The sequence below is a fragment of the Diabrotica virgifera genome, chromosome 8 (genome assembly GCF_917563875.1).
Source record: "Diabrotica virgifera virgifera chromosome 8, PGI_DIABVI_V3a".
NCBI classification, from domain to species: Eukaryota; Metazoa; Arthropoda; class Insecta; order Coleoptera; family Chrysomelidae; genus Diabrotica; species Diabrotica virgifera.
The window spans coordinates 98,951,817-98,966,242 of record NC_065450.1 but is presented as its reverse complement, the minus strand read 5'-3'; the positions used below and the strand labels follow the sequence as shown (position 1 = coordinate 98,966,242).

The following is a 14,426-nucleotide window of genomic DNA, read 5'->3' as shown; positions in this document are numbered from 1 at the left end:
ACCACAATATCACATAATATAATGTAATGTAACAAATGAGAAAATTATTTATTGTAAATATAAAATAAAAATATTTTGAGGAAATAAATTCCACAAAACTGTATGAGTTTTACACTCCCGATTTCCAACAATTCTTCTCTTTCTTTTTATTGAAAGAGTATGTTTATTTCAGCTGTTAATAGCGTGAGAGGTAGGAATTTTTGTATTGTATGTTTCCTTCTCTGAAGTCTGAATCTGTCAAAATGCGTCTGAGTTAAGCGAACGGAGTTTATAAATTTTTCTGAGGAATACCTACCTATTCTCAAGTTAAACTTGACTTCATAAAATCGAATCAACTATCTTCCAATAAAGTTATACCAAGAACTCAGTTCAAAAATAATGACAATATAATTTTAAAGTCATGTATTTTAAAATAGACAATTGGTACATGGAATTTAACAAGAATTTAAAATGCAGATAATAGGTATTAGTACAACAAAGAAATGTGGAAGAGAAAAAGAAACAATATGTATTACTCCGGAGTAGACAAAGATCTTAGTGCGAAAGAAGGAGTAGGCATATTAGTCACAGAGACAATAGGAAAAAGAATATCAGATTTCAAACCTATATCCGCGAGAATTATGTATATAAAAATAGAAATGGAAGAGAAATGGTACATAGTGCAAATATATATGCACCAACAGAAGGAACGGAAGAAGAAAAAATGGAAGATTTCTACAATGAACTACAGAATACCCGAGATGAGATAAGAGAAAAATGTGAAAGAATAGTGTTAATGGGAGATTGGAATGCAAGGATAGGAAAAGATGAAAACAAAGGACTTGGGTGCATGGGAAGACCTGGTGAAGAGATCCCAAACAGAAATGGAATTAAAATGATCAGATTCTGCCAGACAAACGACCTATTAATAGGAAACTCGTTTACACAGCAATTACTACAAGATAAATATACATTTGTAGCAGAAGGCAGAGATGCAAAAAGCATAATAGATTACGTAGTCTACACGCAAGAAACGAAACAAAATCTAAAACATGTCTGGACAGAACAGAGTGCAGAGATCGGAACTGATCACGGACTAGTAATGGCAGAGATGACATGACGAAAACCGGTACAACAAGAACAGAATACAGCAGAATAGCAATAAAAAAGCTAAAAGTGAACAAAAGAAAAGAAGATATCAAGAAGAAACTGATAAGGAATTCAAAATGGACGAGAGAAAGAAAATAGAAATGGATACGGAGGAAAAATGGGAAAAACTTAAAGAAGTAATAATGAATAAATCAGAACAGATATGCGGCAATCTAACAGTCGAAAAATTAAAGAAAAAGACGGAATGATGGAATGCAGATATACAGGAAGAAGTGAGGAAAAAGAAAAAGGCATGGAAAAAATAGAATAGCACAAGAGAGGAACAAGATAAAAAAGAATGCCAAAATCACAGAAACATAGTGAAAGAACTAATAAGAAAGGGAAAAAAGAAGAAGTTCGGTGAATCACTAAACTAAAATTACAGAGACAACAACAGATGCTTCTGGAATAAAGTAAGGAGTCCAAGAGGAAAGAAAAGAAAAAAACTAAGAGGAGTAAAAGACAAACACAACAAACTAAAGACAAATACAACAGAGATACTAGAGGTGTGAAGAGAATATTATGAAGAGAAATATATGGGCGAGGAAAGTGAAGAAATAGAGACAGAGGGAAGCATAGAACAGACAGCAGCGGACCAAAACCAAATGTAAGAAATAAGTACAGAAGAATTGGAAGAAGCGATAAGTAGAATAAAAATAGGAAAAGCGAGCGAAGCAGATAAAATTGATCCCGAAATGATAAAATGGATAGGGAAAGAAGGAAAGAAGTGGTTGCTGGAAATAATGAGAGAAGCATGGAGAACAAACAAAATGCCGAGAGAGTGGGAAGAAAACTTACTGATCCCAATTCATAAGAAAGGAGAAGAATCCAACTGTGGAAACTATAGAGATATATGCCTCTCATCGGTAGTGTTCAAGCTCTATACGAGAATAATAGAAAGAAGATTAAGAACAGAGGTAGAAGAAAAACTTGAAAACGAACATATAACTAGGATGAACTAGAACAGACTAGTAAAGAAGGTGACAGACGCCAAAAGACATGGGAAAAGAAGAAGGGGCAGACCTAGAAAGGGGTGGATTGAACAAGTCGAGGAAATCGGGACAAAGAGAGGGAAAACAGTGCAACAGATGAAGGAAATAGCAGGTGACCGGAAGTCGTGGAAGAAATGGGTAGAAGATGGATAGGTGATACCAAAGTCCGACGCTCTTATAGGGCATAAGGACAACGAGAAGAAGATGAAATATTTTAAAATATATTATATTATATTTATGTATGTAGGTATTGTAAATATGAACAAGACAGATATTTTTTTAGTAACAAAACAAAATAATGTTGTTCTGAAGCTATTTCCTTGTGGCATTTTTATGATTAACTATTTAGTGGGAAATAAGCCACAATTAAATTGAAAAAATAATTTTATTAACGTTTCGAAGCCCAAATCGGGTTTCGTTGTCAAAATACAAAATACTATTAAAATAAACAAAAATGTTGTTGCTAAGTAAAAAAATTCTTCTAATAATTTATTTAATCTGACTCATTTATATTGGCAATTCAGACGTATATTATACATTTTAAAGTAGAAGACTTTAAAATGATATCGCCAATATTTATGAGTTGCGTTCCTGGGACGACTTTACTAAAAGATAGTTAATTCGATTACATGAAATCAATCCCAACTCAAGAATATCCGTCACAAAAAAATCATAGCATGTGATCTGTCTTTAAAAAGACAAACAAATGCAACGATGACAGTAAATTCTCGCGTTAGAGATTCCATAGTAAATCACGAGGGAAAACCAGGAAAAAACCTCGTGATATTATCCCGACATCGTAAGTATTTGGTGTTACATTTAATTTACTTTCAAAAAACTAATACCAAATTCTGACTTTAATATGTTTAAATTATAAATAATATTAATAATACATAGATCTACAATAAGTAATACTAAAATATAAAATTTGTACTAACTCGATATGTTATTGACTTACTAATCGTGGTATTTTCTTTCTATTGACTTCCTCTTTCAGTATGGGTAACCACATCCTACTGCATTCTACCGAGGAATTTGCGACACAATTGGTTTCATTTAGCATAATTAGAGCCGTTTCTTTGATTTTTCTCTTTTTACTATCTGATTCTTTCAGGACTATACTTGAAAAGTATGAAACCAATTGTGTCGCAAATTCCTCGGTAGAATGCAGTAGGATGTGGTTACCCATACTGAAAGAGGAAGTCAATAGAAAGAAAATACCAAGATTAGTAAGTCAATAATATCGAGCTAGTACATATTTTATATTTTAGTATTACTTATATATCTAATATTATTAATAATATTTATAATTTAAACATGTTACAAGTCAGAATTTGGTATTATTTTTTGAGAGTAAATTAATGTAAGACCAAATACTTACGATGTCGGGATAGTATCACAGGGTTTTTCCTGGTTTTCCCTTGTGATTTACTATGAAGTCTCTAACGCGAGAATTTTACTGTCGTTGCATTTGGTTGTCTTTTTAAAGACATATCACATGCTATAATTTTTTATGACGGATATTCTTGAGTTGGGGTTAATTTCATGTAATCGAATGAACTATCTTTCAGTAAGTCGTCCCAGGAACGCAACTCATAAAATATTGGCAATATCATTTTAAAGTCTTCTACTTTAAAATGTATAATATATGTCTGAATTGCCAATATAAATGAGTGAGATTAAATAAATTATTAGAAGAATTTTTTTGCTTAGCAACAACACTTTAGTTTATTTTAGTAATATTTTGTATTTTGACAACGGCACCCGATTTGGGCGTCGAAACGTTAATAGAAAGAAAATACCACGATTAGTAAGTCAATAACATATCGAGTTAGTACAAATTTTATATTTTAGTATTACTTATTGTAGATCTATGTATTATTAATATTATTTATAATTTAAACATATTAAAGTCAGAATTTGGTATTAGTTTTTTGAAAGTAAATTAAATGTAACACCAAATACTTACGATGTCGGGATAATATCACGAGGTTTTTTCCTGGTTTTCCTTCGTGATTTACTATGGAATCTCTAACGCGAGAATTTACTGTCATCGTTGCATTTGTTTGTCTTTTTAAAGACAGATCACATGCTATGATTTTTTTGTGACGGATATTCTTGAGTTGGGATTGATTTCATGTAATCGAATGAACTATCTTTTAGTAAAGTCGTCCCAGGAACGCAACTCATAAATATTGGCGATATCATTTTAAAGTCTTCTACTTTAAAATGTATAATATACGTCTGAATTGCCAATAAAATGAGTCAGATTAAATAAATTATTAGAAGAATTTTTTTACTTAGCAACAACATTTTTGTTTATTTTAATAGTATTTTGTATTTTGACAACGAAACCCGATTTGGGCTTCGAAACGTTAATAAAATTATTTTTTCAATTTAATTGTGGCTTATTTCCCACTAAATAGTTAATCAAAACAAAATAATTTGTTTAATTTGTATTTTGAGAGCAGTTTCTGAAGTGGAAATGAAAATGTCAAAATAAACATAGATAATTAAACTGATATGGTGGTTAAATGGTTAAATCCCAATAAAGATAGTACATAATACTAATACTAAAATGTCACAAGAAGATTGCTTCAGAACAATGAATTAGTGATTAAAGAAAACATTATTTTTTTACCAATACTTAAGGCTATGGGTACATAATTCGCAAATATTTTACGGCTATCGTGTACACTTTACGTGTAGTAAAATTCTCACTGGTATGGAAACTGCAGATGTAAACATTAGGTTGACAGTGACATTGTCATTAGAAAGGTAGAGAAGGCTATTTCGGTTTCGTTCAGTTTTTGAATGTTCTTGGATAACCTTTACTTGTATAAATGATAGGATTATTTTTTCACTATTTATGTATTCAGTGGTTACCATTATTTATATACTATACAAATAGTCTAAAAAGAAAAAAAGTTGTAAAGTTATTTTAATAATGTCCTTTTACCATGGAAAGCTTAGATAAGGTTTGAACATGTGAAGAACTGCGTTGTATAAATGTAGTATTACTCAATTAATTTATAAAGACTTTATTTATTTCTTTATTTGCGCAAATTAAAATATGGGACGTTGTTATAAGAAATGTGTTGCTGAAAAGCGAAGAAATAGACGGTTAGCTCAATTGAAGTAAGTACTTTTTTACATAAATCAAATTAATTTTTATGTAATTAACTTTGTATTAACTTTTGTATTTTTCAAATTAATTTTAAATTTATAGTGAAAATATGATCTATAAAATCTATCGGTAAACCAATAATTTTCGCATTAAATTGTATTCTCGTTTAAAGTAGTAAACTATTTATTACTACACAACAGAAGTACCTACTACTGACCAGAAGTATCTACTACAAAGTGTTACGCCAGCCGTGTCTGCATTACACCAATCGTGATGGAATTAGTTTTCCATGTGCTTCTGATTTGTGAATTCACATTTTTACGTACCAAATTATTAGAATTGTACATGAGTAAAAATGAGTGACTCAGATCCGAAGCGACAAAAGAGTTACGCGAGGATAAAAATGAACAATTGTTATTTGTTAATCTTCTTCACAATTATTAAATTTTATTTGATAAAAGAATGACCCCAAAAATTAAGAATCTTATTCTTAGTTTGTAAATTTTTCTATGACACACATTCATAAATGCTGCCATAGGTATTGTAACAAAAAAATACCTACGCCGAAGACGTCCACCCACCAACTTCACTTAAACTGAAGCAAAATACTACTAAACAAGCACATACTTCAAAAGCGTAGTACATTCTTCTATGTAGGCTGGTAAATAGTAGCAAATACTACGGAGAAAAGCAAATGCTTTTTAAGTGTAGTGAAATCTTCAAAAATGTAGTACGTAGGTACTTGAAGCATTAGCATTTACTACATTTTATTCCACCATGGGCACTTTACTTTATGGCAAAACTCGTACCTATTTACGGTTATCTGAACAAACTCTTATAAAATAATACTTTTATTTGAACTTTAATGGCTTGAAATACTTGGATTTTCCATAAATAATATATAAACAATATATAACTTTTTATTAATTGTACGCCTTAAATAAATTATTATTTTTCAAATACACTATCAATACTATTTAATAAACAACTTTTCGTTTGACTTTATTATCATCGTAAAAGCGTTAAAAAGCAGTAGCAGAATGAACTGCTATATCAAAATAGCGGGTCGGACACATCTCTACTTGTCACTGTCTTGAGTCTTGTCATAACATTATATTCGAATGAGTGCGTTGTATGACAAAGATAGCGAATGTTCAATTTCCACGGACATGGTGTCTATTTTTTCGAATCCTAAAAAGACTAATAAATATTTTTAAAAAATTTAAATACAAAATGAAAGACTAAATTATTATCGAGGGCCGAAAGTCCCTTAGAATATATAAGAAGTTTCTTTCGAATGAGATATTTGAAATTAAAAATCACACTACATTTTCTCTTAGTTTTTCACCCCTATAACTTATTAAAATAAACATTATAGAAGTTCTCAGGGACTTTAGGCCCTTGCTAATAACGTAATCTTTCATTCTGCGTTTAAATTTTTTAAAAATACTTATTAGTTTTCTCAGGATTCGATAAAAATGAATCCCCATTTGAATAGCATTGCAGCCGAAAATACGTACCGATCCTCTTAATTATTCAAAAAACTTTCTAAGTGAATGAAAGGATCGAATGTGTTGTTCTTTCTCTGAATTATTCATTGTACCCAGATATTTACGAATTTTTTGATATTTTAAGTAGGTACATCACATCACCAAACCAATGATATGACAATGAAGGGAATAGGTATTTCAAAGCTTGAACAAAGCTTGTCAGATGTTGAAAACAATAAAAAGACAAAACTTCAGTATTCCGGACAAATTATGAGAGAGGAATATAAAATATGCAAGCAAATAAAGGTAGAAAGGAGTGTAGAGTGAAAAAAAAATAACTTGTTAATTAACTTTTTAAAAGAACAGTTAATAAAGTTAGACTAACCGGTATGATCATCTCTCATAAGAGCTGCACCAGACAAAAATTTTACCATAATACAGGCAGGCCGTCCAGGATAGACAAAATTGAAGAAGAATGATGAAGGTCTTTATCGAGCAGTGAACAAGCATGCTTGAATAATGATTGTTTTTACTGACTATTTAAAGGTGACAAGAGTCATTAACTAATTCTAAAAATATAGAATTTTGTTTAAATAAAGTCTTTAAAAATTAGATCACTGTAAATAAATAAAATTGATTTGAATCAATAGAAAGTTAATACCTAAGTACTTTTTAAAAATGTATACAAAAAACTTTATAAATACCTCTAAATATGCAGCCGATAATTGTTCCTTTTTTATTACATTTACTGGAATATACTCTATTTCAATGTTCAAAGCCTTTGCTGTGATCAAAACAGCCCTAACACAAGGACTTAAAACATCTCCATATATCTTGGGAGCCATAATTTTAACTACCTACTATTATTATTATACAGACTACTACCGTTGATTGAGGTATTGGATACCCATATCAATATTTCAATCAACGCTACTACTTATTTTACAACACCATAATTGAGGGAGGGGTTATGGTTATACGTGTAAAAACTTTGGCAACATTGTCGACCTTTATAGGTCATTTTATTACCGATTACACCACAGAATAACAATCTGGATAAACAACGAATATAGACGCATATGAGTAAGTGAGTATCTTATATTATTGGTTGGTATAAATAAGTACTTACTCACACATAGAGGGCATTAGCCACAGGCGTAGCTACCGCAATATCAGCCGTATCAATTATACGGGGCCCCCAGTATGCAGGGACACCGGCAAGTCGAAACAAAAATTTCATTTAAAAAAAATTGAGCAAAATATTCTACAGTTTCACGATTAGGACCCGTGTTGAGCTGCCCCCCCCCACTTGCAAAAATAAAAAAACAAATAGCCCTGATTTATGAGCTCTCATATTCCGCAAACTAAAAATTTTGAGCTCGATCCACTGAGCAGGAATTTAATACTTTAGTATTAAAGGGGGCTGAGTCAGCCCCCCCCCCACTACTTAAAAATAGGAATATTGAATCGGTTTTTGCGGCAGAATTACGAGCTATTTATGAGCTCTTGAAATTATATAGTTTCGATTTTTGAGCTCATCCCCTTCACCCCCAAACAACCCTTTAATTGATTTAACTTAGGAGAAAAATGCTGAGAAAACTTAAAATATATCGTATTGCGGATATAATTCCTATAGCTTATATACTCTAAGAATAAACTATTAAATCACGTGCATTTCGATTATTGAGCTACAACCCCTTCGCAAGAAAACCACCCTATCTTCCCGGCTTAAGAGAAAGTTGTACTTAAAATGCCTTAAACTAATCATATGGCGACTACATATCATTTAATAATTTATAAGCTTCCAAATTACGCGCATTTAGATCAGTAAATTGCAATTTATTTTGTATAGTGCAGTCACTGAAAGTAAAAATCAACGATTACCTTCAATTTCGGTGAACCTTCATCGATTTTCACGAAAATTGGTCAGTCGTTAGAGGATACGTCAAGAAACAAAGGTGACATGGTACCACCTTGCGCCTTTACCCTGAGGGTGGATACCGCCCCTTCTCGGGGGTGAAAATTATTTTATAAAAAATAACTGCACAAATCAATAAAAGAACAAATTAAAAGCAAAATTTATTATATAAAGTTAATAAAATAAGTCAATACTTTTTAAGTTATTAAAGATCAAAAATTTTAATTAGGTATTCGTGAAAAAAATGCATGTTTTGAAGCGGTTTTTCGTACATCACTGAAAAACTGTAAGTTTTTACAAAAAAGTTAATAATAGTTTAATTCGTATAGCTTATATTCTAAGAATAAACTCTTAAATCACGCGCCTTTCGATTATAGAACTACAACCCCTTCGCAAGAAAAGTGCAGTCACTGAAGGTAAAAATCAACTATGACCTTCGATTTCGGTAAATCTCCATTCATTTTCACGAATTGACAATAACAACTTGGGGTTTTAGCCTGGGGTATATGTCACCCCTTCTCGGGGGTGAAAATTACTTTATTAATAATAACCCTACAAATCGAGAGAGGGACAAATTGTAAGCAAAATGTGTTATATGATGTGATTAAAATAAATCAATACTTTTTGAGTTATTAAAGATCAAATATTTTAATTTTTGTGAAAGAAAATGCATAAGCGATTTTTCATAAATAACTCAAAAACTGTAAGTTTTTACAAATAAGTTTTTATCAATAAAATTGAAGCTAATAAAAAATATAATAAATTGCTTACTTGAAAAACCCTTTAAGTTTAATTTAAAGTAAGTTATTGGTAATTAAATGTATATTTTTTTCTGCGACTGTTCAAATCTAAGGATTCAAGTTTAAATAACGGGAAAGAGATGCATTTTATAACACTTAGGTACTAAATACTTGTTAAAGTACTTAGAAATACCTATCAAAAATGAGCTCCAGAAAAAGTTAATAGCATCAAAATCCGCTCACCAATTTTCGTGAAAATGAATTGAGATTTACCGAAATCGAATCTCATAGTTGATTTTTACCTTCAGTGACTGCACTATAGAAAGGAAATGGCAATTCAATAATTGAGATGCGTATACCTTGCGTGCGAGCTCATAAATTATTAAACGATATCTAATTGCCAAATAATTAATTTAAATTATTTTAAGTACAACTCTCTCTTAAGCCGGGAATATGGGATGGTTTTCTTGCTAAGGGGTTGTAGCACAGTAATCGAAAGGCGCGTGATTTAAGAGTTTATTCTTAGAATATAAGCTATACGAATTAAACTACTAATAACTTTTTTGTAAAAACTTACAGTTTTTCAGTGATTTACGAAAAACCGCTTCAAAACATGCATTTTTTTCACGAATATTTAAAATTTTTGATCTTTAATAACTTAAAAAGTATTGACTTATTTTAATACCTTTATATAATAACTGTTGCTTATAATTTGTTCTCTTATTGATTTGTGCAGTTATTTTTTATAAAATAATTTTCACCCCCGAGAAGGGGCGATATCCACCCTCAAGGTAAAGGCGCAAGGTGGTACCGTTCACCTTTGTTTCTTGAGGTATCCTCTAACCACTGACCAATTTTCGTGAAAATCGATGAAGTTTCAGCGAAATTGAAGGTAATCGTTGGTTTTTACTTTCAGTGACTGCACTATACAAAATCAATTGCAATTTACTGATCTTAATACGCGTAATTTGGAAGCTTATAAATTATTAAATGATATGTAGTCGCCAAATAATTAATTTAATGTATTTTAAATACAACTTTCTCTTAAGCCGGGAAGATAGGGTGGTTTTCTTGCGAAGGGGTTGTAGCTCAATAATCGAAATGCACGTGATTTAATAGTTTATTCTTAGAGTATATAAGCTATAGGAATTATATCCGCAATACGATATATTTTAAGTATTCTCAGCATTTTTCTCTTAAGTTAAATCAGTTAAAGGGTTGTTTGGGGGTGAAGGGGATGAGCTCAAAAATCGAAACTATATAATTTCAAGAGCTCATAAATAGCTCGTAATTCTGCCGCAAAAACCGATTCAATATTCCTATTTTTAAGTAGTGGGGGGCTGACTCAGCCCCCCCCCCCCCACTAAAGTATTAAATTCCTGCTCAGTGGAACGAGCTCAAAATTTTTAGTTTGCGGAATATGAGAGCTCATAAATAGCTCATAAATCAGGGCTATTTGTTTTTTAATTTTTGCAAGTGGGGGGGGCAGCTCAACACGGGTACGATTAGGTCGTTTTGAAACAGTGTGTATTGTTTCGGTATTGGGTATCGGCATTTTCGTGTAATGTATTCTTTATCTATAGTTGCAAGCAAAAAAATCTACTCACTCGATGAATTGTAGTTTATGCTTAGTAAGTTCATGTTGTCTTCTTTGAATTAAAACAACAAATGCAAAAAAATATTGTCTATTATAGAGCTTCCAAAAAACAATTGCTTTATGCAAAATGGCAATGTGTTGTAAAATTTGCCTACTTCTGTATGGCATATGGAATACAGCAAACATTGTTAACGGGCATGTTATACGCAATTTAGACCTCTACGCTTTTTAGACCGGGAGATATTAACAGAACTTCAACCACGACTTTCTGAGTCCTGCCCTTTGCAATACTGGAAGGTTAGAAAAGGTACTTACAATTTATGAAAAAATCCACGGGTTTCCTGTGACATTTTCCTGTGAAAATTAGATTTTACATGAGAAAAAAATGGGGACAGGATACTATAAATTTTATGAAGAAATTTTTTTGGGCAGGAGGGTTTCAAAAGGACTAAGGGAGTATATAGATATACAAACATGTAATAAAAATAATGAAATTTTTATAATTTTCTGAGTCCTGCCAACTTAATAAATTAAACATAATTATTTGTAAATGATCGAAAAAATGTTGGCATGACGTCTCCTAATGTTTAACTGCACTTGTCCCTTGGAAAATTCTGTGGAAAATTTTCACCCTGGTTCTGTGATTTTCTGAGTCATAAATTAATTTTTTATTATAAAATAAATAATTTAAGTAGACATTATTCAAAATGACAGGATGTTTAGTTACACCTATTTTACTATACACAGTTTAAAAATGTGTAAGAAAATTCGTGGAAAGTTACACGATTTTCTGAGTCAGGCCATTTTGCACATATCTTAAGAATGTTAATATATAGCTATTTACAAAGAGGCAGGATGGTTGTGTAGTTATTTCGTATATAAAAATAAAATTTTAAGTCTGTAAAATTATTGCAGGTTGTTATACAAACATATTCATATCACCACAATTTTTTGAGTCAGGCCATGTCGAGTATGCTTAAAAACCACTAATCTAAAACCGTTTGCAACGTGGTAGGATAACCATAAAGATATTTAATACATAAAAATTTATTTTTATATCGTTAAAACGATCGTACGGTATTAAATATTATTTTCCTGAGTAATGTCTCGGATTGTTACACACCTTTCCAATCTAATACCAAAGTGTAACATCTGCATTTTAAGCGATTAGATCATATTTGTATCTAAGTAAACGTAATAAAAGTAATAGGAAAAAAATCAATAATTTTACAATTCATTGGTGCACGAACCCTGTTCCACGAACACACGGCTGTCTTAGATTATCGCGACAACGAATATTTTACTGTGCAAATTATGAAGAACGAAAGTAAATTGCAAAATACATTGTTGTTTATTGGAACGATTATTAGAGCAATTTATTTACGCACTTCTTATGTTGCAGACTAAAATATTCGTTGTCGCGATAATCCAAGACAGGCGTATATTCGTGGAATAGCCCATAGTAGGGATTGTACCTATTATACAGGGTGTCCAGAAACTCTTCTAACAAATGAATCCCGGAGATTCCTCAGATAATTTTAAAAAAATTTAACTCAATTCACCTAGTCCGAAAATGCTTCCTAAGGAAGCTAGAGCTCTTTAAAGCTGGCGTATTGTAATTAGTTTTTTTTTAAATAGCTCCAGAACACTTCTATTTAGAAAAACGAAAACTGGTACACCTAATTATCTTCCAGAGATAAATCGATTCCATCAATTGTCAATTTTTAGTACCAGACATAGGCGTCCGTTTAGGGTAGGGAAACCGATATTTTATCGCATAACTTTTCTGTGTTTAACTTTTAAGCATTTTTGACACTGGATTATTAAACTATGGGGTATTCTTATACTAAAAGGTAGTCTTGCTTTAAGTCGGTAGGATACGCCAGGTTCTAGAAAAATCGATTTGAAAAATTTTGCGGTTTTTAAATTTGAAAAAAAAATAAAAAAAACTATTTAGAAAAACGAAAACTGGTACGTTTATTTCTCTTCCAGAGATGAATCGATTTTATCAATTGTGAACTTCTAGTATCGGTCATAGGCGTTCGTCTTGGGTAGATCAACGAACTCTCATAACTTGCTTTAATTTAAGCATTTTTGACAGTAGAGTATTAAATTATGAGGTATTCTAGTACTAAAAGTTACTCTTGCTTTAAGTCGATAAATACACCGTTTATTTTTATTTTTTATTCAAATTTTTCTTAAATTCAAAATACGAAAAATTTTAAAATTGATATTTCTAGAAAACGGTGCATCCTACCGACTTAAAGCAAGAGTAACTTTTAGTACTAGAATACCTCACAATTTAATAATATAGTGTCAAGAATGGTTAAAAGTTAAAGACAAAAAAGTTATGCGATAAAATAACCGTCGCCCTACTGAAAACGGACTCCTATGATCGGTACTAGAGATTCGCAATTGATGGAATCGATTTATCTCTGGAAGATAAGGAGGCGGACCAGTTTTTGTCTATCGAAATGGAAGCATTCTGGAGATATAAAAAAACTAATTACAAGGCGCCATCTTCAAAGAGCTCTAGATCCCTTAGGAAACATTTTTGGATTAGGTGAATTGCGTTAAATTGTCTTAAAATGATCTTAGGAATCTTAAAATTATATACAGGGTGTTCCATTTAAATAAACATAAGTTTGTGTCGCCCTGTCAATACGGGTAGCCCTGTATATTAGAAAATATTTTTAAATTATGATCCTATCTTTGCCCCACGTTTTACCTAAATAACTTTTTTTCGTATCTCTTACGACAAATGAGTAATACGTAGTGGACTTTGTCACACTAATGCCCCACCCTGTATACGAAATAACTATAAAACCATCTTGCCTCTTTGTAAATAGACTTATATTAAGATTCTTGAAACATATGCAAAATGGCATGACGCAGGAAATCGTAGAATTTTTCACGAATTTCCTTACAAATCTAGGACTCCTGCCGTCTTACAAGAACCGTTTAACCTTTCTGCCGAGTACCGAAAAAGTATTGATTGCATTTGAGTATTAAAACTTTTTAAAGGCAGGACTCAGAAAATCACAGAATCAGGGTGAAAATTTTCCGCAGAATTTTTCAAGGGACAAGTATACTTTGAAGCACGACAAATTAGATAGACATGTGATGTACATAAACTTGACAAAATTCGTGCTACATAATTTATTAACGCTCCGGCAGCTCTAATCATCAAGAGATTTTAGGGTGTGAGTTCATACAACAATATTTAAGCTAAAGAAAAGAAATTATTAATTTTTTGGGCGCCATTAATAGATCAGAATCTATTGCTATTTATCTATATAAAAATTACAAAAATGTTACGAAAAAATGGTATCTCTTTGACTAGTAATGGTACTTACCCTTGGTGTCTGTGGTAGCCTGCATTTCCTAATACAATAAGGATACATAGATGGATTGTGCGAACAGAAAAAGACGAA

The 14,426-nt window shown here is 31.5% G+C and overlaps 1 protein-coding gene across 2 annotated transcripts in view; it reads right to left on the bottom strand.

Moving 5' to 3' along the window:
• Window positions 1–14,426, bottom strand: part of LOC126890426 (glutathione S-transferase 1-like) — a 110,943-nt gene that overhangs the window by 33,928 nt on the left and 62,589 nt on the right. Inside the window, exon 1 of one of the 2 annotated variants that reach the window (XM_050659341.1) lies at window positions 7,442–7,757. The exons of the other annotated variant lie outside the window; for it this stretch is intronic. Within the exon in view, the coding sequence (XP_050515298.1) occupies window positions 7,442–7,582 (141 nt within the window). The 5' untranslated portion in view covers window positions 7,583–7,757. Of the gene's footprint in view, window positions 1–7,441; window positions 7,758–14,426 lie in introns of those variants that run through there. 2 annotated transcript variants of the gene reach the window in all.